Below are 26,259 nucleotides of genomic sequence, written 5' to 3' on the forward strand. Positions count from 1 at the left end.
AAAACTGCAGACTTAAAGAAAATAATTTTCCATTCCTTTCACCAGAAATATTATTAGCTAGTAAAACTTTCAGAGCACCAGTAATTATGAGTACTACTTGGTGAATCCAGCCATCTGGTTACAGGGTAAATATGCCATTGCAGAAATAAGATTTCTGTGGTCAAGAAAACACTAAAACAAACCTAGCTAAACAGAGGTTCATTGAATATTTCCTAATGATTCCTCTTTTGCTTCTTTTAGCTTCATTTTCCACTGTATCTCAAAGGTCTCATGAACAAAGAATTTCATTATAAAATTACCCAGGATCATGGCAAAATATCAGTTAAAGCCCAAATGAAGACCAAACTAAGTAAATATTATAGTGCTCATAAGCACTGAGTGGCTGGCTGCCTGGGTGGTGAAATCCCATAGACATAGTAAATCTCTTGTTGTTTATCTCACAGAAATGAAAATGTAGGAGGAATAGAAGGCCCTTTGGAACTACATGCTATAAAAACCCAGAAAAAATTCATTGGAATACAAGTTTTTATTGGTTGCTTTGTTTACATACACTGGAAGCCAGAAGAGGACAAATGTCTTGACAATACAAATGTAGTCTGGTCTCTTGTTTTTCATACAACACTGCATGGGCAACACATTACTCACTCTTGTTGGAAAACGCCCTTTTGCCTCTAAAGGTCTACTCCAAAAGGGAGAAGTTCTTCTTCCCTAGTTTTACTTGAAGCTGAATGGCATATATAGAATGGAAGCTTTTTCTTCCTAGGATATTTCACCTCTTGTGCCGTGACATCAAGGCTCACAATTCCCTCAAAAGTGGTGACTTCAGCATCTTGCATAATTGGTGGGAAGGAGCAGGGTTAATCATTCTTTTAGCATTTCCCCAGAGTGGTCATGTTGAAGGAGCCATCATACCCCAACCGAAATAAGACAATTTCCATCTCTTTTTACCAGAACAGAGCCTGATAATTCCTATTCCACTATGGAAAACTATAACTCCCCCTACTTAACTCCTTCAACACTCTAATGAGTAGTTTAATTGTGAAATAGTAGTGTTTGGGTGGGTTATGTTCAAGAGAGATTTTGAAAGAATAATTAGATAAATGAAGGAATAGTCTTCTGTAGATACAAAAATGCTGCTAGCAAGGATTTTCTTGCTATTTTCTACGTCCGTGAGAGACTTTTCTCTCTCACAGAAGAGGTAGCAGAGTTATGTAAACAACCAAACACCTGCAACCTTGAAAAGTCTTGTTTATGGTACAGTAGAAAAATATTTTGACAATGGATGTTTAGGATTTTAGCCAATCACCCCCAAGGGGTGGCTGATCCTTTGTCCAATTAGACTATGAAGAAAAAAGTCTATAAAAGATTTTGTAAAATAATTAAATGAATCAATCTTGCTGCACAATTCCTGCCTGCTGGATCTTCTCTCCTCCTCCTCCTCCCTACGGCTGTGGGACACGGTGATATACCCTAGGGCCCAGGCCTGCAGTAATAGTCTTCATTTATCAATATACCACTTAGAGGCTTCCTATTTAGCCTTAATTGAAGAGCATCTCATCATGACACCTTTGGTCTAAAGGCTTAATTAATCTTAAAACTACAAGCTAGGAAGTTGTTCAACACTCAGGAAATAAAATAGGCATGATTTGCTATTTGTTATCAGCTTAGTGTCTGTCAGTAAGTTCATTCAAAGTACCATGTAGAGTATAGTTGGCATCAACTTTGTAATTATTATTTTAATTAATCTTAATATTTCACTATATTTGGAAATGTAACTGACTGAAATACTCTTTTTCTGGTAATCAGACATGGGGAAGAGAATAAAAGTGACACAGCTTCAAAGGAGAGGCTTATTTTTCAAGCATGAAATGCAATTTAGAAAAGATGTCTCAAGAAGAAATGTTGCATCTGTCACATGCAACTAGAACTACACTTGTCAGGATTTATGAAGAAAACAGCTTTATTTGATATGTCTGAATCTGGAGCTCCACTGCTGTTGGCTTTCCTCTGAAGAACTTTGAATAAGAAAAGCGGGGGAAGGAAAGTATTTGCTATATCCTATCAGCCTTTTGCAAGAGAAGCTCTGTGAAAATCCCATCGCCCTTCATTTCTGGTATGAACCTTAGGAGACAGCAAGAAACAGCAGAGCCATGGGGACCCAGGAGTGCTCAGCGTTACTTTTGCTCTCTTGTGCTGGCATGCAGCTGTGCCCAGAAGAGCAATGTTGCCACTGCTTGCTCTCCAGCTACTGTACTAACTTTATTTGCTCTGTTTAATGTATAACAGTGGGCTCACTGTGTAAGCCTGTTCAAACAATATAAAGACAGTGCAAAAAGCAGTAAAGGTCAGATGAATGTGATGGGGTCCTTTTTAAAGTGCCATGGATACCATTAGATTTTAGTAGTTAGGGACATTAAACTCACATTAGCTATCTGTGTCACAGATTAACTCATTCAATTAATTAATTCATGCCCAGCTGACGCAGCTCACTAGGCCAATGACAGTCTGCTCTACACAAAGAAGCTCTTCTTTAGCCAGCTAAGAAGGCAGATGGCATTTTCACTACCATGAAGATGATTTTTTAATTAAATTTTTAAAATTTTAAACTTTTAAAGAGTAATAGGGCAAGCACGGATCACTGAGCACAAATTGTAGAAAGATGCAGGATTTTTGGGAAGGACTAATTCCCATCATTAATAGATAACTAGGGTATTATTTCTTTGGTACATAGATGACTTCACAGACTTCAGCCTGTCAGAACAGAGGCATTCATGTAGCATGAAACAGATGCAGGAAGTCTCACAGCAGAAAACCTGAAGACAGAAACAGGAAAGTCAAAAGCAAATCTGCAGCTTCCAATTTATGGACATACTACCTCTGGCTGTTTTGGGGTCAGAATGCGGGGGTCTGGGGGGCATGAAAAAATTGGTGCCAATGTGGAAAATGATGATCAGAGCCTTTTCTGTGAAGGTGACGGAGAGGTAGGGAGGGACAGGAGGGGCAGGGAGAAGATGGAAATGTTTAAGAGATAAAGATGCTTTGCCACCTCTGAGACCATTTAACCCTTCACAGGAAGACCATCTGGCAGGGGCAGCTCAGGTAAGGGAGAAGAGAGTTTCTTCCCCTGGGACACCTCTCTAAGGTTTCTGCTGCAGCTAAAGACTCCTGCAAGAGTGCAGCTTTCACCCACTGCCTATCTGCCTAAAGCCACACACACAGATGCACACACTGCTCTTCTTAATACTTCCTCATTGGGTTCAGACCCACCAGCTAAATCAATCTTCCTTCTGATCACATCTCCTAACTCCCTTCTTATGCCTAGCTCAGAAGTATCCATCCTAGAGCCCCATCCTCTTCATGATGAAAAAGAAAAGCTGCTTAGCAACAACTGCATTTTTCTGGAAGAATGATAGGTATAAATATCTGCTTTCCACTCTCGATTTCTTTCATCATGTATTACCTGAATTTGGGAACACTAGCTGAGAAGAATTGAGAACATATGGCATTCCTGGCTGTATATAAACTCGTGATAAATACAGGGCACTGCCAAGACAAAAGTCTTGAGAGATTCTATGATTGTTGTGTGGGGAGACTAGGGGTAGCTGCTGTTGCTATCTGATCACCTGTAAATAGCTTCCCATTTTGTGTGATTCCACGTAACCCTTCTACCACAGGAATAATTATCTGCATTTGGACCCAAAGTCCTTCACTCCACTATCACCTTTGCCTAAAGAAGCTCCTATTCCCAATACCAGTGCAATAGTGTGCTGTCTGGTCAAAACATGGAATATCTGAATAGCTGATATTAAAGAACAGAGAGAAAATAGGAAAGAACAGATGGAGCCCTCACTGGTGTCACAACATGCTGGAACAAACACATGGAAATTCCTGATGGAGTTCAAGGTGAAAAGGTTGGCTTTGTGGTATACTCAATACTTGTAAATAGTACTAGGATGTTGCACTTCACAATTATTCCTTACATCTTGAGCTTCTGGTGGGGAACAGAGTGAGGGTGAGCAAACAGCACCTACAGGAGAAAGGGGTTTGTAGCTGACAGGTTAGAAGGTTGCCAGGTAAGAAGGCACAAGGGGTCCAACAGGCTTTTACTACAAGGGCAAGGCAGCACCGCATGAATTACAGTTCCACTGGTCCTTCCCTTTCTCTTTGCTCACAACTCACCAGCTGCAGGAGCACTATCAACTGGTTGTTATCAGGGATGAGACGGGAACTATAAAAACCTGTTATGTTTCATGTCTAAGGGCAACAAAGGATCTAAATTAGGTGCTTTAGAAGTACAGACTCCATGTTCCAGTTCATCATCTTACGGGCTATCTCTGGTTTCTTGTTGGTTTTCTTCCACCTCTATTTTACAGGAAATTTCCCTTCTTGATCCTAACCAGAAACACAGACTTCTTTCTGCACTGTTTTTTTCCAAATGTGAGTTTAATTTATTGAGCAAACAACTGCACATTTCACATTACTAGATCATCCTCCTCTGCTCATACTGCCTGAGTCCAAAAGACAAGGGGCCTCCTCTGAGGTGATTGATTTCCATCTCAGACCTGGGACCAGCTGCTCTCTCACATCCATCAATATTTTTCTCCTTAAACACACTTGAAGATAATAGAAAAAAAACCCAAGGCATGAACAGGCTTTGTAAGAACAAAACTATTAAAAATATTTCATAGCAATTGATTACTAGAATATCATATGCATCAATTGTGTCAACTATTCCTTGTACTTTCATGGCGTTCAGGAGTTTCATTCACCAGAAGCAGAGCTCAGCTCTGCTGAACTGAGGGTGCGTGGGATGGGAGCCTTTCCCCTTGGAGGCAGGTTGGTGCCTGTACACAGTCCTCCACACCCTTCCCTAATTCCCACTGGTCTCATCCCCAGGTCTGCTCCTGAATGAAGCACCATGCCAGAGCAGTTCAACCAATTTCAGATTTGCCCTTTGGACGAAAAACATTTTCAGAAAACCACTTTTCATTTTCTCAGTAAATGAGCTGAGAGTTTCTCCAAGAGATCAGCAGGATTTTTCTGATCCCAGCTGAAAAGTAGCAAATTACTGAGCTGAGGGAGGCATTGTAAGAGTCAGACAACATTTTAAAGAAGCTTCTAAAATACTGTTCCAGTTCAGAAACTGTCAAAATTAAATTATTTAGTTTTTCATCTAAAAAGTATTTGGGAAGAAACTATGCAGCAGATTCAGCAAAAGCTTCAGAAGTTTATCTGGGCAGCCTGACACAACACATCTGGATGAAGATGAGTTTTGACAGGAGTATTTCACCCTGTCAGAGGCTCTTGCCTCTTCACCATGCAGCTGACCTTCCCCTAACTAGAAAGTCCCTCGGCTTTTGTGAAAAAAGAAACATAGGTAATACCGACATTATTTGCTGTTCCTCAGGAATGATTATCTGTCCCTAGTCTGGTTAATGTTTATGACAGAGTCTGGGTTTATAACATTGTTCAACAGATGAAAGGATATGAAGAGCAGGACACAGACCCTGTTCATTGGAGATAACGGACTAGAGCAGGAATAAATATCTCCTAAAAATGGCCATATTTAGGAACAGCTACTGAGCATCAGATCTTTCACAAACTGAAACCTTCATAGCCCCAAAAACCTGGCTTCTCTATTTAGCTTGACATCTCCAGTCACCCACATGGCTACCATCTCCCAAAAGCTGGGTGGCTTTCTGAGAAGTAATAAAGAAGGTAGAAAGTAAAAACAAAATCATACAAGTCTTGTCATTATAAGCAAAACAAGACTAGCAATGAAACTGGGCATGAAAATGCATTTTTACTGAGTAAGAGATATTTCAAGCCAGTTTTCCTCACCAAAAGACACAGAGTAACTCCTGTCTTTTAATATCAGTGCACTGTTTGGCCAGATGGTGTTGGATGTTTCTGTGTATGCCCAGGTTACTTGTAGTGATGGCCAAGACCAGCTGGGTCTATTTACTACATGTCCATGATCACCACCGTGTAAGTAGTTGCAAGGTATAATGAACGTCAGCTGAAAACTGAGCTAAATCAATGCTGAATTTGCACAACTGTCTGTTTAAGTACTAGGAAATACAGAAATTCATGTGGCACTGACAAATACATCTCAAGACCCTCTGTGCAGATAACTTTATATTCTCCTTCGGGAAAGGCACCTTGTGGAAAAAAATGCTGCATAATTCTTAAGTGTATGAATATCTGTGTTTGGAAGTGAGACTGAGGCCTCAGAGTTTTACCTCTGGAGAAATGTAATGCCAAGTCAATGTCAGTGGAGCAGGATTCCACCAGTCCTGTCTTTCACCAAAAAGTACAGCACAGCCACCTTCATCCTGGCATTTCCCAACTGCAGCAGGTTGCAGTTAATGTGTCCCACTGAGGTGCCCAGCATGTGACAGCCCTTCCAAGAGTTCCAGGTTTTATCACCGGCAGTATCCCACTTCTGAGGTGTCCAAGTGCATAATGATCACTACATATGGTGGATGAGACCAAAAAATGAGATTCTGGGGGAAGAGAAGACAGTGCAAATGCTGGAGCAATCAGCCAAACACACAGGAGATGGTAGACTCATGGGGTGTAAAATCAAGCTAAATAATAAGCTAGTTTTCAGTCTACTGGGTATTTCTGTAAGTGTCTCCAATTTCTGTAAATCTCCAATTTCCTAGCCATTTCAGAGAGATCTAAAGGTATCTGAGCAGAGGTGATGTGCTTTTTAAGGAGGGATTTGAAGGAAGAAAGCATTTCCACAGGGTGTGTACAGAAGTTGATATCCCCTGAGCAGCTTCCAGAGCTTAAATCTCTTATGTCTCACAGCTCAGGGCAAGAGGTGTGCAGACATTTTAAACCTGTGGAAACCTAGGACCTTCCTTTGGTGAAAGAAGGAACCACTATCAAAATAAAGATCTAACACTGAGTATGTTCAGACCACATAGTTTTAGAGCATAGAAGCAACAGGTTCACTGAATCTTCCTCTTCTCTATGGTTCTCCACAGGGAGCAACTGCAAAAAGACACAGAGAGGAATGAGATTTGTCCACATAAATGGTAGGGAACTGTCAACACTTGTTCTCAGACCCACTCACATATATTGTGTATTCACGGCTCAAGAAAGAAGAACATAAATCTACTCAATAATAAATGTATATGTGCAAGATGAATTAGTGTGTACTGGAACATTTTCCAAGCTCTGCTCTTCTGTGCTAAAGGATTTTATCACTAATCAGTGATAGCTATCCCCACTGCAATCACACAACTTCATCTTCAGAGATGCTGTATCTTGTCCTGAGGGCAGACAGCAAGGAGTCAGACCTGTTGAGACACCTGCAGTCATGTTTTTTGCACACGTGCTTCTTGCACACTTAGAAAGAAAATTGAGTTAAATCCCAATGTCTTGAGCTCCCCACTAAGGACATATCTGAAAACTTACCATCCTAAAGGACATATGTGAAAGAAAATGGCCGTATCAAATATTTCTTTCATAGCAACTTTTAAAATAGCCCATTCAACTTTGCCTGATCCAAGGTTCACCAGTTTCCTTCTCTCCACCACACAGACTATTAGAAAGCATATCATTAGCAGGCCTGAATTACAGGCAGGCCTAGAGAAATCAAGGCAGCTACATGGATTCCTACTGAGATCCAGCCAGTGCTGGGAACTGTCAAAGTCTCTGAGGAGAAGGGCACAGTCCTGTGCAGTGCTGCAAGTCTGAGCACAGGCAGCACCACAGAGGAGTGTGAGCCACCTGCCATGGCTGTGGTGTGCTGGGAGCATGGCAGATGGTCCACCAGATTTGTTTGTTCTCAGTGTGCATTTTGTGTACTGTGCCCTGGCAGAGCTTGTGTCTGGGCAGCCAGGAGGGAGGCCTGCTTGCCTTGTGCTGGCTCTGCCAGGGCACGCCAGAGGACAAGGGAGATGACACCTTCCCAGCAGCCGAGTGTTTCAGGGAAAAGCCTCTGGACTCATGTGATGAGAAGCAGAAAGGAGTTTCCCTGCAGGATGAAATGCAAACCTGCAGTGCAAGTGAAGTCAGGGACTCCTGAGAGCATGGTTTCACAGTCATTTTTTGTTAGAAAAGTAGGAAAATTTATGTTGGAAGGCACCTCTGGAGGTCATCCAATCCCACCACCTGCTCACAGCAGCACCAGCCTGGAATGTAGCTCAGGTTGCTCAGGGCCATGTCCAGCCAGGTTTTGGATGTCCTCAAGGACAGCAGTTTCACAGGCTCACACAGTGATGTGCCCTTGTATTTGAGCTCCCTGTGAACACTCCTTTTCATAGATCTCATTTGTGTTTCCCTTGCTGCAGCTTGCATCCTGTGCCTTGCTCATTACCACTGGGCACCTCTGGCTCCATCTGCTCTCTGACATAGCCCATTAGGTGGGGGAGGACAGCAAGTGCAGCCTCGCCCTTGGTCTTCTCCAGGATGAAAAAGACCTGTTCCCCAGCCTCTCCCCACTTGTCCTGGGCTCCAGCTCCCAGAGACCATCAGCCATCCTGGAGAGATGGCAGGGATGCAGGGGGATGAGACATCTCTGGCAGCAGCATCCTGTACTTTGGTCAGGTTAAAGCAATTGTGCAACCACAGCCTAAGAGAAGGAAGCAGACTCCAAGCCAGATTTTGGAGCTGATAGAACATAACTCTCCTTGGGACCCAGAAGGTCTTGACTGTATTGCAGAAAAAACTGATGATAGACTGGAAACACGGGAAGGAACTCACTGCAGGGGCTCAGGGGACAGTACTGCGTGTGCATTCCCTAATTGGAGCTGGAATTTTTGTCTGAACAAGACACTCCCCCTTGGAGTGAGCCCAGACCCCTGTGTGGGGCTGGCAGGGGGCAAGACCAGTGCACAGCATGAAAGCAAAAAAGAAGGAACTTAAAGGTGAAGGTCTGCTGTATTGTCACGTGGAAGCACTGGAGCAGGCACTTGACACAATTGTACTTGATCTGTACTGGCATTTGTTCCAGCAGGTCACTGCTGAACTGCTCCGTGTAACCACGAGTGCCTTTCCTCTTGAAACACAGAGCTCCACAAATTAAATGTAGCCTGGCAGGGGAGAGTGGGATACAGCTTTCACCGGTTCCACACTGACATTTACTCAGTGCTATTGTTGGAGGGACTCTGTGCTCTCTGCTCTCCAGAAGGCATCATCAGAACAGCAACAACCCACTGTGTTTTAAAATGGCTTTTAGGGAAATTAGCTAAGTATTTTAAAAAGATGAAAGTGTTTCTCTACTGGAGAAGCAAGAACACAGTTCTTCTAACTTAAATAATTAATTCTTTTTGGACTATGGCCAGCCTGTTTTCACGGGAATTCACACTGTATGACTCTTTAATGTTGTCAATTTACTAAAAAATGAAACAGTATTATTAAGGTATGTTAATATTAATAATAATAACAATAATAATAATACTTTAAAAACTCCAGAGTAACTTGGGGTTCAAAGTAATAAGACTAATATTCCAGACCAAGAGAACCAAATGGGAGGATTCCTGTCTTTCAGAATATCAGAACAGTGCCTACATAAGCCTACTGCCTGCATAAAAAGAGAGCTGCAAGTTCATATGCAACATATTCTGATATCAAATATTGAAACAGAGTCTCAGAAAATTTCAGGATGGCTTGCATGATTGGATGAAACTGTTACAAAGATGAGGAAAAAGAAAACAGGTGCCACATTGGATATAATGCTGGAGATGGATACAGATTAGATTTCATTTACTTCATTTTCCCTCTTGCACTCCTATACAAATGTCAGCAGGTGAATGGCACTTCCAATTGCAAAAGTAAATTGCTCTTAAATGAAGTCATATTAAGTCAATTGTTTTTTCCTTCACTTTTTTCAGTAACTTTATTCATAGCTGAACTTTTCCATTAATTGTGCTCTCATTTTTCTCTCGGTGCATGTGTTACTCATCTTCAGTCTGAATATGTTTTAGGTAAGCCTCTGTAACCTCAGAGGTTATTTTCATTTGCTAGTTTACAGAAAAACAGGCTGCATGTGCCCAGCTGCTTTTCTCAGTCTGTAAACAATTAAAAAACATTTGCTAGCAGTCTGGATCAAAACTCCTGAACCACTCTGCTTACCTTTGCACAGGTGAAAGGCACCCACTGAAGAGAAAGAGGTAGAAGCTAGGAAGGAAAGGATTTGCAGAAGTGCCAACACCCCTAAATGCATAGAACCTTCCATGCTGTAACTACTGGTAGTTTCAACTGTGCAAGCATACAGGCTGGAAAAGAGAGGAGAAGAAATGCTTCCATTCATTGCTAACCCCTGAGGAATGGCCCAGAGGAAAATCCTACCAAAACACCTACCCTGTTATTGTAAACCTTTTCTTTCTGAAAGATTCCTTCTTTAATGTGCACTACAAGAAAAGGCATTTTCACCACAAGAAAGACATTGAAGTGCTTGAGCATATCCAGCAAAGGGCAACGGAGATAGTGAAGGGTCTGGAGCTCAAGTCTTAATGAGGAGCAGCTGGAGGAGCTGGGATTGTTTATCCTGGGGAGAAGGAAGCTCAGGGAAGACTTTATTCTCTACAACTGCCTGAAAGGAGGTTGCTCCAAGGTGGGTGTTGGTCTCTTCTCCCAGGTAAGAGGTGATAGGACAAGAGGCAATGGCCTCAAGTTGTGCTAGGAGATGTTTAGATTTGATATTAGGAAAAATTTCTTCATCAAAAGGATTATGAAGCACTGGAACAGGAGGCCCAGGGAAGTGGTGGCATCACCATCTTTGGAGGCATTTAACAGATGTGTAGATCTGGCAACCACAAGGCTTAGTGATGGAGTTCTCAGTGCTGCATTAATGGTTGGACTTGATGGTCTCAGATGTATTTCCCAACCTCAATGATTCTATGATGTATAGCACCTTTTCTCCTTGAATCCCCTACCTCCTAAGGGGATGCTCCTGGATGGAAGGTGTTCACTGGGGCATTGACCTGTGAATTTTCCAATCCCTCAGTCACACCCACATTAGCACAGTCCCTGTGACCCCTCTGTGGGTGCTGCAGGAGCACACCCTTAAAGGGGTTGTGTAATACACAGGTGGCCTGACTGCATGGGTCCAACTCTGTGTGAAAGCAGGTTCTGATGTACTGGCCTGCCCCTCCCTGTCTGCCTTTTGGCAGTGCCTGCACCTTGTGCCAGCCCACACTGGGAGCACAGGCAAGAGTTTGTCCTTCAGTCCATTGCTGCATGAGGCACAGGGTGACACCGCTCTGGCTGAGTGCTGGGTGCCATGGGGTCCTGGATGCACATTCCTATAGCAACCCCCAACCACTACGAACACCAGTGATGTCCCCAGAAATTGGCCCTTATTAATGACAGTGTAGGTAATTAAGAAATAGTGTATCATTTAAAACAAATATGCCAAACAAAAACTATTAGAAGTCTGGTGTAGAGGAAGCAAAATATCTCTGTGAAAAATACTAAATTGAGATCTGGCTATAGCATGCATCCAGCTGTCTTTTCCTTAGGCTCATGTCTAGTATTATGTATATGTTTCATTTTACTCACTTCAGTACTTCTGCTGTATGAACTCATGCAGTTTACAGAAGTTAATGATGCATGCGAAGTATTTCCTAGAGTGAATAGCTGGAGTCCCAGCAGCAGGATGTGTAGAAATGCAGGGGACTCTTACGACTTCTCTAAGTAAAGGCAGGGTTTGGCCATGCATATACAGCAAAAATCAGGTGCTTGTCCAGAAAAATTGTCTTCACTGTTTACTCTGTACCATTCCTAAAGTAGTAACACTTGTCTGTCCTGGTTAATGTTTTCTAGAGGACATTTTGCTTTCATAATGCTATTTAACTGTATAAATAAGAGAGGGAGTTGCAGGGTAGTCCTGGTGAAGATAGCAGGATCCTTGGAAGCTGCTGTAAGTAGTGATTTTTTCGCTTCCTATAGAGACTTCAAAAGTGTCTCCTCTTTTTGCAGGTAATCAATTCTAAATCTTTTCTAGGGTTGCATCTTATACTGAAATCTGTCCTAGATAAAGAGGTTTTTATTGCGTCAGCTGGAGATAAAGGACATAGGCATCACAACTGAGGCAATGAGTTGTCTACACATTGTCAGGTCACTGGAAGAAGGAGTAAGAATCTAAAAGCAGAGGAGGGTGTCTTGCCAGAAAGCAAGGTGGTCTCTGGAGCCAGGAAATCCTAAAAGGGGGGCTTTCCCTGATGTACCTCCTGCTAGAAATAGGCCCTGATTCATTAAAAGCCTGAGGTTGAGTGCTTAAAACCTTTTTTAATGTATTGTTGATTCTTTTTAAGTAATTCTGATGATTTTTATACTGAAGGTCTACAAGAAATACCATTGCTTAGGGAATGGTATATCTAATGTCTGCTTCCCTTTTAGATGAGACATTACTGGTGTAATCATCAGATTACAGGCCTATTGAGAAGGCAGGCAAGAAACTGGTGATTTTCACATGTTCAGAAGATCACTGTGAGGTCAACATTTTCAATGAGTCAGAAACGGGGCTGTGGCCGGGTGTACATTGGAATGTAGGAACTGAGAACATGGTCTGATCTGTTCTTGCAGAGAGAAGAAAATCCCCACCTGACTGCCGTAACCACTGCACTCATTCTTTTTTGTCTACTTTTCTATTCTCTTGGCCTCAGTGATGCTTCATCCCTGAGTGTTTGCAGTAACTCAGGTTCAACAGCAAATACGCATGGTGGCCTGGTAGAAGAGTGAGAGCTCATGTTCACCTGTTTCCAGGTAAAAGGAGGCTTAGGGGTGAATGATGCCACTTTCTGGCTGAGTTCTCCAATACTAAGCTGGCTCACAGAAGATAGAAAAAACACCAAACAGCCCTGTGAACAGTCACATACATTTCTAAAGGATAGGGTAAAATAGGCTTCCACATTTCTCCTGCAAAAGGAATTACATTTAATGAAATAGTCACAGTGGTTGGACTCTCCAAAGAGTCCAATGTCCTCAGCTTGTGTTTGCAATCTCCTCAGGGGCTCAGGCATAGAGGTATCAAAACTCTGAATGACAAGAGAAGTGAATGTCTAGATGATCAGTCTGGAACAAGCCCTGAACCTGTTCAGATGCATACAATTAAATATGCAGAGCTTTCTGGCCAGCCAGGAAAGCCCATGTGAGTTTGTGATGCTCCTTTGAATAGGTGGTCCTGGACAGCAGGTTTCTGAGGTCATGTTCTCACACACAGATATGACTAGTCAAGTCTTTCTTTTGTGATTTTTCGTGTGCTTGGGTGGAGTTTTTTTACAAGTCTCTGGGTAGCTGATATTTAGTTCAGCAGACACCACTGGTGGTGGTGCTGTATCTTGATATGCCTGGTGCCCCCACAGTGCTGCTTTCAGGAAACAAATTTCTCAGATTTCCTCCTTCAGAAACAATCAGGAGGGAAGCAGCACCATCTGGTGAGCAAACAGCTTTTCTATTTCATGCTTTCATATATTTCTGAGTCGTGCAAATTTTCATGTTGTCTGAAACGAGATTATCAATGAGGACACCTTACGGGAGTAGTATGGGATGGATATTCATCTCCTGGATTAATACATGGCAGAAAGTTCTTTCTAAAGGCAGAAAGTTGTCTTCAGAATTGTCTCTTCAAATCACAGAGACAGAAATCAGCCCTAAAATGGACAAAATAGCTATATCCACAAAGAAGCAAGTTCTGTCAGTCAGAAAACTCAGTCCAGCTCACTTCCAGGTTTTCTGGTGGAAGTATTCTAAGGTAACTTCAGCTAATCCCAGTGTTCTCCATTTTTTTTCTGAGTTGCATGGTAGGGAAGACTGTGTGCTAGGGAAGAGGTAATATATTCAGCAAGTGTTATCACTAGCGATAAACTGCCAAAAACTCTGTCCACCAAGTGCTGGCGTGCTCTTTTATCATTGTCTGGTTTGATTAAAAGCTCTTCTTTAGAGGAACCTATTCTTGAACACCACAAATATACTGTCATTGTGTAACACACACAAAGAAAAGAGGCAGAGGTAGAAGTGTTTCCTTCCAGGCTATTCAACAAGTCAGACTAGGTTTGGAACTAGAATTGAAGTGCTTTTCACTTCTACTGCCATGTTGATGGATAAACTGGGTTTTTTTCTGGGAATTATGTAAGTAAAGGTCTTAAAGAGCTTTCTGCAAACTGAACTCCTTCAGATTGGGAATTTCCTAAAGGCTTTATAGCACAGGTTCTCAGCTCTTTGCTTTTTAATAAATCGTTAGCAACTATGCTCCATAGGAAAATCTATCAATCTTTAAGACCATATGAGAATGTGCATCTTCTGTTTCATGCTGAAAGGGTGTCTTTTGTCAATGCTGAAAGGGTGTCTTTTGTCAACTTGTCAGTGGTTGATCACTTGCTTACCCAGAAGTCACAATGACATCAAATGAAAGAGTGTCAAATATGAAGTAACAATCCCCAATCATATTCTGAAGGTTCAGAGGGTGCAAATCTTACTATAAAAGTACCTTTAGGTTTCAAAAAAGGGACTAATGGAAAGGGTCACTTGTATCTTCAAGGCTTAAACAACAAAAAAAGACCTCTACAAATCACAACTGCTAAGTCTTTTATAATCTCATGCCTTTAAAACTAACTATTATCAAGATTTTTTGAGGTCTGACTCATGAGTCTTGGCAGTTTGTGATTGGCCAGTACTGAGCAACAGATGGATGATTCAGATTCAGATTGTATTTAATTATCTGTGAATTCAGAGCTGTAATAAAATGAAATTAATTCCATGAAAGTACATAAATTAACCACAAAATGCGAACATGTTGTAACTACATAGAGAAAAAATATCAGGATAGGGAAAATATCCTTCAGAAAACTGTAACCAGTATTTTACAGAACCCTTACAGCAAAATCATTCTACATCCTTTCACCATAATTTTGAGGTCAAGTCAGTTAAACTCCCTTTCTGCTTTGCATTCCAAGTAAATAGAATTGGTGGTTTGAGGTATACATAGAAAAGCCTATCTATCAGGTGCATATTTTGTAATAAATATTAAATGTGATGAGATAGAGAACAGGTGGCAACTTATGCCAATGAACAATGAAATGTTTCTCTTTTTTGGTATTCATGTTATTCTTAATAAATTATGACTGCAGCTGAGTAAATAGTTCATAGTAAATAATTTATTCATAGGCAGCTTCTGAATCAGCCTGCTGGATATGTGGAAATAAATTAGGCTTAGCTCTGACGCTTTTGTTTGGGAGTTGATTTCTTTTCAAAGTCTGACTAATACATTGGCTCGCTGATAGCAGTTTTAAAAATTCAGAACTGAAGCTCTTATGTTGAGTTACAAGTATCTAGATACATGGAGAAGTATTTCAATGTCAAAATCAGAGGAGACCAAACTATAATTTAAGACTACTGTATACAGTAATTGAAAATGTAGTTACCAAGAACCCAACCCTTACAGTTCTTACACTTGTCAGTAATGCTCTTAAATAGGCTTTCTTTCTAAAATTACTTATAACAAACATGTAAATGTTTGAATGTTTGATTATAGCTTGAAAATGTTTTGTTGTTCTCATGAGTCTAACTGCAAGTGGATATTCAACTGCTAACACAAATTGCTCCCTCTGATCTTATAGAGAAAGCAAGACCATAAGTGTAGCACTTTCTGACGAGTCTCTCAAGTTGAGTCATGCCAGAGATGAAGGGTGCAATTGGTGTAATATGTTTCTCTGTGCACAATTTTAGCAAATCTGGCTCATTATCTCCTCAAACCCTGTGCAACTCTTGCACCATTTCTTTGCCCTAGATTCCTCCTCAGAAATGAGGCCTATTGGGACATTCATAACCCCATTTCCAAGCTCTCTTTTAAGAGCTTATACAGTGCAGAGTGTCAGCTCTGCAATGAAATGAGGCTACCACAGCCAAGTGTGGCTTCGCCCTTTGACCAGTGGAACAGCTGATAATAATATGGCCTTGTTCTTTGTTAATGACATTGATTGCTTCTGCTGTGCTGAAAACGAACCCACTCCAACAGTTTGGTTGAAGAGGCAACATGTTGTTTCAGATTCTTATTTAAAACATTGCATAACTTCCATTCAGGAAAAAAACCCACCTCTTCCTTAGAGAGGTAGGGGTTTTTTTATCTGGTTTGCTGCTGAAGAACAGCCACCACTATTTGTCCTTTTTTTAAATAGGGCACCTTATCAATCTGACCAAAAGTTTATTTAAAGATCTCCTGCCTGCCTATTTGCTCACATTCTATGTAGCTACTGATTGCTGCCCACTTGCATGAATTTCTTCTTTCTCCCCTAACTCGCAAAACAGCCAGACTTCTTCTATGATGAACTTTCAAGGAATTATTCAGACCATTAGTGTCAAAAGCACAGTGGTACTGCAGCCTTTCAGTGATTAGCCACGAGGTGTTTTCTCATGGGATATGCTCCATTCTCCAGCCTGCTGAGGGTGCTGTGTATTCAACTAATCCATGCTGAATTTTGTCTTTGCAGGTATTTAGGGTGGGGGTGGTGGAAAGAGTTGTTGGAGACTTGCCAGGAGGCCTGGGAAAATAAAAAAAAAAAATTCTGGCAAGAATTGGAGAACATGGAAATTGAGGACAAAAGAAAGAGAGAAGACTTTTTATTCAGTGGTAATGACAGAATAACTATTTGTACTTCATTTATTTACTTACCATAGTAATATCATCTCCTTTTTTTTTCTCTAGGATTTTAACACAAGAACATGAAGACCACATTCTACCTCAGTTTGCTACTGGCTGGGTTTCATGCAGTTGCCCACAGTCAGCTCCCACCCAGTGACCACAATGGACATGATCCAAATGACCCTAAACACCACATACATCATGGAGGTGAAGCGATCGCTTGCCTCAAACTTGTACCAAACAATGCTGACTTTGCATTCCAGTTTTTTAGGGAGGTTACACAGGAGACACCTAATAAGAACGTTTTCTTCTCTCCTGTGAGCATCTCCACTGCATTTGCGATGTTGGCTCTTGGGGCTAGATCAGCCACGCAGTCTCAGATCCTGGAAGGACTCACCTTCAACCTTACAGAGATTCAGGAGAAAGAGATACATGAAGGCTTCCACAACTTAATCCACATGCTGAACCATCCTGAGGGCGGAGTCCAGCTCAACATGGGGAATGCCATCTTTGTAACAGAGAAGCTGAAACTCCTAAAAAAGTTTTTAGATGATGCCAAAGCTCTGTATCAGCTGGAGGCTTTTACCACTGACTTTAACAAACCCACAGAAGCTGAAAAGCACATCAATGATTATATAGAGAGGAAAACACATGGGAAAATTACTAATTTGGTCAAGGACATAGACCCACAAACTGTAATGCTTCTGGCTAGCTTTGTTTTCTTTAAAGGTAAGTTAAGTCTTCTAGGGTTCACATTCTCACTATTCATTCTTATCAACAGACCTCGTGTTGGCTACCTCGACTGAGAACTGGTCTGGGGAAAATTTTAAGTGCTCTTTTCTGGGCCAGAAGGTCCCCTAATGGCATAGTGGAGGTGGTGGAGAGGTTACAGGACCCCTCTCAGTATGGGAAGGCAGCTGGAGGCCACACAGGCTTATTTCTGTTTGTGACAGCTCCAGGAGCTCTGCTCCAAGCCACAGCCTTCCATGCAGCCTGATCTGGTGCTCCTGGGTTTAACCATAACTCCAATTGTTCCACGCTCTTCTAATTTTCAGTGAAGGCACTGAGACTTATACATGACCTAATGCCTCTTTTTTAAATTATGCATGATTCAATAGCCTAATTTACTACATTCCCTTTTTTCTTTCCCCTGTCTGAGTCCTTTATCCATACACACTAACATTTATATATGGGAGAAGATAGGAATGAATAGGGGAGAAAATTTTAAGGAACAAAGCAGAAACTGTGCATTTCTGATGTGGGTTAGATGTGCCCTTAAGACTGACATAACACCACTCAGATACGAGATCCTACATTATTTAATCTACAAATTGAGGCTTATAATTAAAGACAATAGAAATTAAGTGCATGCATTATATGAGTACACAGATGATGTTTACAGAAAGGCCACTTAGATCCCCTGAACAGAAAAGCAGTGGTAGGTACAAAAAAACCTGCCTAATTATTTCACTACTGGCATCTGAAACGTAAATTGAAAGTGGAATCCAATGCACTCTTTTGAACAGGTAAAAGATCCTTGCATTACTGTGATATACATTTTAAAGTGTTACGTTTGAAAATTCTGTATTTAACACACGGAGAAATAGGTGAATATTATTTACTAGCTATAAAAAATTTAGTCTGTGATGGGATAGAACATGGGATATTCAGTCAAATTCTCCTTCTCTGTATCAGGCAGCTGGGAAAAGCCTTTTAAACCAGAGCATACTGAAGAAAGGGAGTTCTTTGTGGATGCTGAAACTACTGTGAAAGTCCCTATGATGCACCAGATGGGCAGATTTGACTTCTATTTTGATGAAGAGCTCTCATGCACTGTGGTACGACTGCATTATAATGGGAGTGCTACTGCATTTCTGGTTCTGCCAGCAAAAGGGAAAATGAAGCAGTTAGAGCAAACTCTGGACAAGGAAACCATCCAGAAATGGTCAGACCATCTCTTCCAAAGGTAATCTTCTGCCAGTCAGCTGCAATGACACCTAATTTATAGTATTTCTTCTTTTTTGGGAATGCAAACACTATGAACTTGGTGATTCTGGGAACTGAGTGGGTTATTTTTGGCCTGTGTGCCCTAGCTGTAAAAATCTTGCAGCTGGTTGGTATTTAACCATTCTTTTGTTGATGGCTGAGTGACTTGCTGCTCTCCCAACCATCTTGAATAGCAAGCCTAGATTGGTGTTTCTAAAATACTCCATGGACTGAGCGGAATGGTCACAATTTTAAACCAAATCTTCTGTACTGAGATTTCAGCTAGTGTGTTTTACTTCTCATATGTCACTGAGACACTCACTCAGGCATAAGTCTAAACCTTAAATAAAGCATAATTTACACAGTTTGTAGTGCTTATAGACATGATATATCCTACACAATTATCTGGCAGCATACAGTTGATCTTACAACAGGCAAGTGATTAATTGTGGATGTCCTGATTTTCTGACATTTTGTTTTGAAACTATAAAAATCTAATGAGTTTCTGTTAGTTTCAACCATTGACACCAACATCAGCTAATGCATTTTACAACCTTGTTTGTCTGGGAGAGGAGATCTTAGCAACAGTGGATGAGTAATATCAAGTTAATACATGCTTAATTTACCAAGCTCTGCCCTAATTCACAACTAATAAGGCTGTGCAGTTCACACCCATATATCTCAGTGCATCATCACAGAAATACCAGCACAGTTAGTAAAAACATAATGGGTAGCAAACTGAATATGAGCTAATAATGTGATACCTCAACTATCTAAAATAAAAAATGTATCATTCTCAGCTGCAATATCAGGAAAACCCTTATCTAAATGAATTTGTGGTGCAAGGTCAGTCAGGATCAATATAGGAATAAGTTCTTCATGGGAGAAACTGTGAGAACAAAATGGCAATTTCTGTTCTACTGTTTTGTTGATGGCAGTGCTGATGGACTTGATCCCATCCTCTTCTAGTGCACTGGGCAGTATCACATGTGGGCTACAGCACTGCAGTCAGGTCCCATCTGTTTTGCTATACAACCCAAGCTGTCTCTGGGCAAAGCAGCAAAAGACTTGAGCTACCTAAAGGGTAATCACTGTTGTGAGTGACTCGGATGATCTGAGGATCCCTGGACAGGGCATGAAAAGAAATCCAACAGAAAGCATACTAAGCATGAACTGCCTACAAACAGCTCATAGTCAAAGGCAAACTTGATCATGGCCAGCCCAGAGGAGGAAGAAAATTAGAGGACATGGAATCCAAATGTGCAGGCAGCAGGAAACAGACCTTACCTGGGACCATGCCAAATGCCCCAGTTATGTCAAAAATACTTATTTGATTTGAAATGTTGGGATTTGCCACACTTCTCCCCAAACAGATTTTGTCAGGGCTTCTCTTGAGTTCTCCACCTTCTTGAGTGACATGGGCTGTCCCTCGTCTCTGCCTGTAAAGAGGGGCTCTTATTACTGTCCTACTTAGCAGAGTGCTCTCAAATTTCCTGAAGCAAAACACCAGATAAATACCATTATGATTGTTACTATTATTATTATTATTAAGAATAATAGTGCTTGTATCACCGTGAAAAGAACCAGCAATTGAATTAGTGCTTATTGTACATTCAGGGTCCAAACTCCTGGGATTTGACACTCAAGGGAATTACACAAATATCTCACCCTCCTTTATGTTGGTGAAAAATCCTCTCACCACCCTCTATGTTTCTCTTCTACCTAACAGCTTTATGGACCTCTACTTCCCCAAATTTTCTATATCTGGGAGCTATGAAATACGTAATACCCTTAGCAAGATGGGAATTGTGGATGTGTTCACAAACCAGGCAGATCTCTCTGGCATCACTGGCACCCCAGAGCTGAAGGTTTCCAAAGTAAGTCTGTGGCTGTTGGACCTTTCCTGTTTTTCCACAAATATACAGGGAAAACCCATCAGTAGTAGCATCCAGAAGCACCAGGTAAATACGGCTCCCAGCTTCCTGGCTTGCCTGCAGCTGGGTCACCCAGGCCTCAGCCTGCAAGCTTAAAAAAGGAGTTTGGCCCTCAGTGACACTGGAGATCAGATTAGATTGCTGCATGTATGTTTTTCCAAGAATGGTATTGGCCAAGACTTTTTGGGCAGTATCTGAAACATGAGAGAAGCATCAACCCCTGGCTTCTTAAGGAAAAGCACTGATGCTCCCAGGTACATGACAACCTGTCCTCCTCACCCTGGAGACTCAGTTTTGGAGGTGCAGACAAACAATTACAGGTGGAGCCTCTATCCTTTATCCAATATTTCGAACTTTTTAATGAGATTTCCATAGCTCCATCCAAGCCCTCATTTAAGCGGCCGTGACTACAATAATACAGCTCTTCTGCCCCTACTCACTTCTCAGTGGATCCCTCAAAGCAGGGCTTCTTTAGAAGGAGTCTAATTCATTTCTCAAGTGGCTGTTGACTGCCCAGAGTGACTCTATTTTCTTTTTTCCCAGGTTATTCACAAGGCTTCTCTGGATGTTGATGAGAGAGGTACTGAAGCAGCAGCAGCAACTGCTGCTGAAATAATGGCAGTGGCTCTTCCTCCAACCATTGAATTCAGCCATCCCTTCCTCATGCTGATTTTTGATAGGGATACAAACAGCACACTCTTCATAGGAAAAATAGTTAACCCAACCATCCCTAGCTGAAGTGACATATGAATTTTGTTTGCTGCTACTAATTAAAGATGTGAAAATGCATGACATGATTTATTTCCATTTCTAACAGCTCATATATGGTTCTTTTTCAATAACAGTTTTTATTTTATGTCATCATCAAAAACTATTGGTATTGACCACGACACTTGCTGAAAAGGAAGAAATTGTTTTAAATTCAGCTAGAAAAGAATGCCTTTTTTACTTGACTGTAAGACAAGGAAAGACCTAAACTTTGCCAGCATTTGGAGAGAAATGTTTATATTACAATGGAAGACTCCTGCTTAATACAAAGTAGTCAGCCAGAATAGCAGGTAAAATTATGAACATTCTTGCAAACAAAGCAGAAGTGGTTGTAATTCACCCTAAGTAAATATGAGATTGGAAGAGTTGGATCAAAATTGCAGGGTCACAGGAACCTGAAGCTTCTAATGGAGACAGCACTAGGAATGTGAAAATCTGCTTTCAACAAAAAAAACCTGCTTTCTGCACCAGAAACCTTTTATCATTCTTAGTATCAATCTAGCAGCAAATCTTCCTGAGTTTCTCACAAGTTAAAGGAGAGCAGGAGGATCAAATCTGCCTTGAATCTGAAGATTTTCACCACATGTTGCCAATTTGACAGATTTAGATGGAGTTACTGACTTCTCACACATGTATCCATCAGTAGTGAGAAGGAGGATGTAGCTGAATGGGAAGGTGAGGTATTTGGATGGCAATTACACAAGCATGCTGTCAGCTGAAATTCGTGGAAAACCTATAAGGAGGCTCTGGAAAATTAAAGATCTTTCAAATGCTGTCCTTTTACAGCCAAAAACATAAGTAAGGAGCACACAATAACCAAATCAGCTGACCCAGGTAGGGGGTGACAGGCACCTAGGTAGAACATAGGGCAGCTTGATGGCTGGCTGGAAACCAGAGTTCAGTGGACCTGCCTTGGCAACTGGTACCAGAAAGGGTACAATTGGCCCTGTTTTCCCTAAAGTTGCGGGATTTGGAAGGAGATGAAATGGTGTCGTGTCATTGGCAATGACACTGGAAGCAGTCAAATGGCTTGGGAAGAGAACACAGCCTCAGCAAGGTCTTGTGTGCCCTCTGCAAAATTAAGAGCAAATGTGATTTTATCAGTCTTCTGCAAAGCATTGTCTCCCCTATTGCAGTCTAAAGGAAAGCTCCCTTTCTGCTCTGTGTTTCTAGTAAATACCCTCTGTTAACACAATGCTTAATGGTGGTTTTTGACTAAATACAGTCTCAGTATAGATGAATATATCAACAACCCACGGTATCAAAGGCAGGACTCAGAGTGACAGAAATGCATGTACTTTTCTGGCACCTTCCTGCACACTTCCCCATCAGTTTGGGTGGCTTTGTGGCCCAACACCCACACAGGAGTAACTAACAAGGCCTCCTGCCTGACTGTAGGTTTCTCATCTCCCTGAAATACAGTTGCAGGGTGTAGCCTCAGTGGGGTCAGTCTCAGCTGTTATCACTCCTGCTGTTAACTGCTGTTAAGCAACGGACATCCAGCAAAGCAGCAGTAAAACCTTTAGGGGGTAGAGAGCTCAAAGAGGCGAGATCCTTAGTTATGTACTGAATTCCCTAGAGCTGCAGTTGAAAAATGGACATAATTGATTTTAGTAGGGTGATTCTGAGTTTACATCAAGAAGTGTTGAAGAAACAGAGGCCACAGCTGCACTAAATAGTGCTCACTCCCTGGTAAACCACTTTGTAGTGGATAAAGACATAAACATAGAAATACAGCATAGTAGGAGGAAAGTGATTTTGCGAGAGGTTTGAAGATGAAGAGAATTTTCTCAAAGCTAAATCAGCTTTTGCAGGCTGTTAATCCTTATTTTTTGAAGGAGATTCCTTCCTTTCCTACCCTTAGTATCTTGGTGCCCTCACAGATGTGCCCCCTCCATAAGCAGGATGCTGGAATTCTGGTTTCCTCACAAATTCCAGAGAAAAGAGCCCACAGGAGCAGTAGGAGGGAAGCACAGGAGCAGATACGCTACTGCAAAGAACTAGCGCCTCACTGTTTGTGCTTCTCCTCTCACTGCATCTTTTATACGATCTCTCCGTGTTTGTAAAACGTGTTGGGAGGTTACAGGGACAGTGAGTGGTGGTGATGAGGGGCGTCTGCCGTTCCCACAGGGGACTTCCTGTCAATCAAGACCGGCGTCCAGGAGCCGTTTGCTAGACTTGCTTCATCAGGCAATAGCTCCTGCTGTATTGACATCATGCTGTGATTTTCCACTGCAGGATTTGCTAGAGACAATGTTAAGAAGAGGCAGGCACCACACTCAGCACAAAAGAGCAGCAGACAGCTTGCTCCCTGCCTACATCCATGCTGCGCTGTGCTGCTATGTGGCCCGTTCTCATCTCTCCCCCCCATCCACCAAGTCCTACTCTCTTAATCCTGCTCTCGTTGCTGCAAGCAACAAAACAGGTTTTCCTGATTACACTCACTCTCCTCATTTCCTCTCCGGACCAGCTCTTTTTCACAGCCTCCCACTCTCCCTCCTGCAGATTAACATTTTATCCCTCCCACTCGCCGGCACCGTTTGTTCGTGCAGGAGGGGAACGCTGCCGGCTCAGCTGTGGCGCCAGCAGGTCCTCCTCTCTCCTTCCCAAAAAATGCAGGGCGGGAATAAACAGGGTTCTCTGCCTTCCACAAACCATTTTGAGGGCACTCACAGCACACAGTGAGGGAGGCTGGGCAGAAAGGCAGAGCTTCAGGTCACTGGGCTATTGCCATTTGGTGTGGCGGGCAGTGTGGGGATATAAATGAGCCAGAGACGCATCTCGGGGGTAATTAACGACCAGGTTCATTAGGCATTGCCACAGCTGACACAGCTATAAAGTGTGAGGACGGAACTCACGGCCGTGCTTGTGGTGATCCCAGGTTTGGGTAAGCTGCTCGTCTCTTGGCCAGATGCCAGCCCTGTTTCACTGACTGCACCACGGCAACGCCATCGGCTGTAGCCCAAGAGCCTCCAAGTGCTCCGAGTGCCACATCCCAAGACTGCAACAGCCTCCTGGGCTCCCACCCTCTTTGTTGAAGCAGGCATTTAGGGTTTTGCTCGTTTTGCACCATCGCTAAGGCTGGACCTGGAGGTAGGGAAAAAAAAGTCTCCTCACTTCCCACCCCACACCCTTCAGCCTCCCTACAAACAGGAGTCACGGGAAAAACTCCCTATGTACTGTTCAGGCAGGCATGATCTGATAGCTCTTGCCCAGCAGGAGGAAAGACACAGGTCAGTACAACCTCTAACTTCGCAAATACAGCAGTGTTGTTGTTGCTTGTAATGCAGCGACCTGCTTTGTGTTAAACTAACAGCACAGGCCTCGGGTCTCTGCACTTGTCAGGCTTTGCTAGGACCTGTCTGGGCCTGCCCGGGGTTTTGTTTCAGCTTCTTTGCTTGTAACAGTAACTAGCCAGCAATTGGATGCTATTACCTAATAGTAATAGGTTAATTTTTTCCTTTGCTTTGTATAATTGTATACAGATATTTCTGTAACCAGGAGGTACTAAGAACAAGGAGTTCTGCACAGAATGAAGTGTCTGTGGCCCTAGAATGAAGGGGCATACAGATGTGGTGGGATGATAACAGGGGACTGGAGAGTACAAGCACAGGATGATACTGGGCACCTCAGAGCCATGAACATCTTACCAGTGCTCAGTCACTGGTCATCAAAGCTTTGCAGAACTGGGAAGCTGTGTGAAACCAGTTTGGGGCATAACTAGCAATTAGGAGAACAGAGATTGAGTACACAGTGTATGTAAAACGCAGCACAGGTACTTTGTCCAGGTGTACTGTGGACCTGTGAAACAATGAAGGAAAGCAAGGGGAAGAACATGTGAGCAAATGTGTAACAGCAATCCCAAGCAGACCCCAAAGCGCAGAGGTTACATGTGCCTCTTGTGTTCCTCCTGGCAAGGAAGTGGCCACCCCTTCCCTTAGGGCTGAAGCCATCAACCTGAGGAATGAGTGGAGCAGAGAAAGGGTGAGCTAAGACAAGAGAATAGGGGACGTACTAAAAAGTTTGCATGTATAAATTTTAACCATACATACTCTGAAGAGTAAGTTTTAGTACTGTAACCAGGCCATTAATTCTTGGATAAAACTGTTAAGATTTTAAAAATACTACCAATAAATTATCATCTTTGCATACAAGGCATGTTTTTCCATCACAACGAGATTTTCAGTGTAAGAAAATGGTAGGAATTCAAGTCACCTACCTTGTTACTTGGATGCAAAACAAACTGGTAATATCAGCGAGTCCCCTGCACACCTGGGTAGGGCTAAGGGACAAAACCACCCTATGGTTTTCTTGCTTCCTAAATGAAATATGAAAAAACCCTATCCACTGCAAGGTAACACAGCATGCCAGCCATGGGAGGATGTTCCTGGAGGTTGCTGACAAGGGAAGAAGGGAAGAAGCTCATGAAATATGCAAGAGACTCATATACTGCATCCAGAAAGGAAATGGTAAATCTTCCCTGTATGCCAGCTTCTGTAATATTTGAAGCAGGAATACATCATGGGTTTACTCAAAAAGTAGTGTTTAACCACAAGATCAGCTTCACAGAGTGATACCAGAGGTCCCTTCTCTCAGTGCCTGGTTGATGGTAGAAGAAGAACCGATGTTTTGGAAAGAAAACATCCCCCCAAAACACCCCTTTGTAGTCAGTCAGTGAGCTCTGCCAAGTGCTTCAAACCTTGTGGACCAATGGTGAACAAAAGGCAAAAGTTGGTGCAGCAGGGGGAGGAGGAATTAGAGGCAAGGAGACAGCTCTGGGTGGCAGTCCCGATTCTCCCCCAAAGACCCTCCCCTAGCCTGCCCTCCCATCAAGCCTGCTGCTGCATGTTGGGCCACAGGACATTCAGCTCTTCCCCACAGCTGAGCAGCAAGACCATGAAGAAGGCTGGTAAAGGGCCACATCACAGAGGGGCAAGGGGACACCCCCAGGCAGGAGGCTGACCCACAGCCCAG

At 42.4% G+C, this 26,259-nt stretch overlaps 1 protein-coding gene across 4 annotated transcripts; it reads left to right on the plus strand.

The window, feature by feature from the left end:
- Positions 1–11,776: 11,776 nt before the first annotated feature.
- LOC116445906 (alpha-1-antiproteinase 2-like) lies at positions 11,777–21,311 on the plus strand. 4 transcript variants are annotated; one of them, XM_032113071.1, is made up of 6 exons: positions 11,848–11,878; positions 12,624–12,723; positions 16,661–17,326; positions 18,293–18,563; positions 20,313–20,460; positions 21,061–21,311. In XM_032113071.1, exons 3-6 carry the CDS (start codon positions 16,678–16,680, stop codon positions 21,253–21,255), a joined length of 1,263 nt encoding a protein of 420 aa, XP_031968962.1. In that variant the 5' UTR covers positions 11,848–11,878; positions 12,624–12,723; positions 16,661–16,677; the 3' UTR covers positions 21,256–21,311. The 4 variants fall into 4 exon arrangements, with proteins under 4 accessions (XP_031968959.1, XP_031968962.1, XP_031968963.1 ...); XM_032113068.1 differs by lacking the exon at positions 12,624–12,723 and having other exon boundaries at positions 11,777–11,878; XM_032113072.1 differs by lacking the exon at positions 12,624–12,723 and having other exon boundaries at positions 11,850–11,937.
- Positions 21,312–26,259: the final 4,948 nt, after the last annotated feature.

The sequence above is a fragment of the Corvus moneduloides genome, chromosome 6 (genome assembly GCF_009650955.1).
Source record: "Corvus moneduloides isolate bCorMon1 chromosome 6, bCorMon1.pri, whole genome shotgun sequence".
NCBI lineage: Eukaryota > Metazoa > Chordata > Aves > Passeriformes > Corvidae > Corvus > Corvus moneduloides.

Bases quoted from the DNA above. Each gene is read 5' to 3' on its own strand.
- LOC116445906 (XM_032113068.1), top strand. From the start codon at position 16,678: ATGAAGACCACATTCTACCTCAGTTTGCTACTGGCTGGGTTTCATGCA. The intron at 17,327-18,292 runs GTAAGTTAAGTC...TCTCTGTATCAG, and splicing joins TAGCTTTGTTTTCTTTAAAG to GCAGCTGGGAAAAGCCTTTT. The intron at 18,564-20,312 runs GTAATCTTCTGC...TCTACCTAACAG, and splicing joins TCAGACCATCTCTTCCAAAG to CTTTATGGACCTCTACTTCC.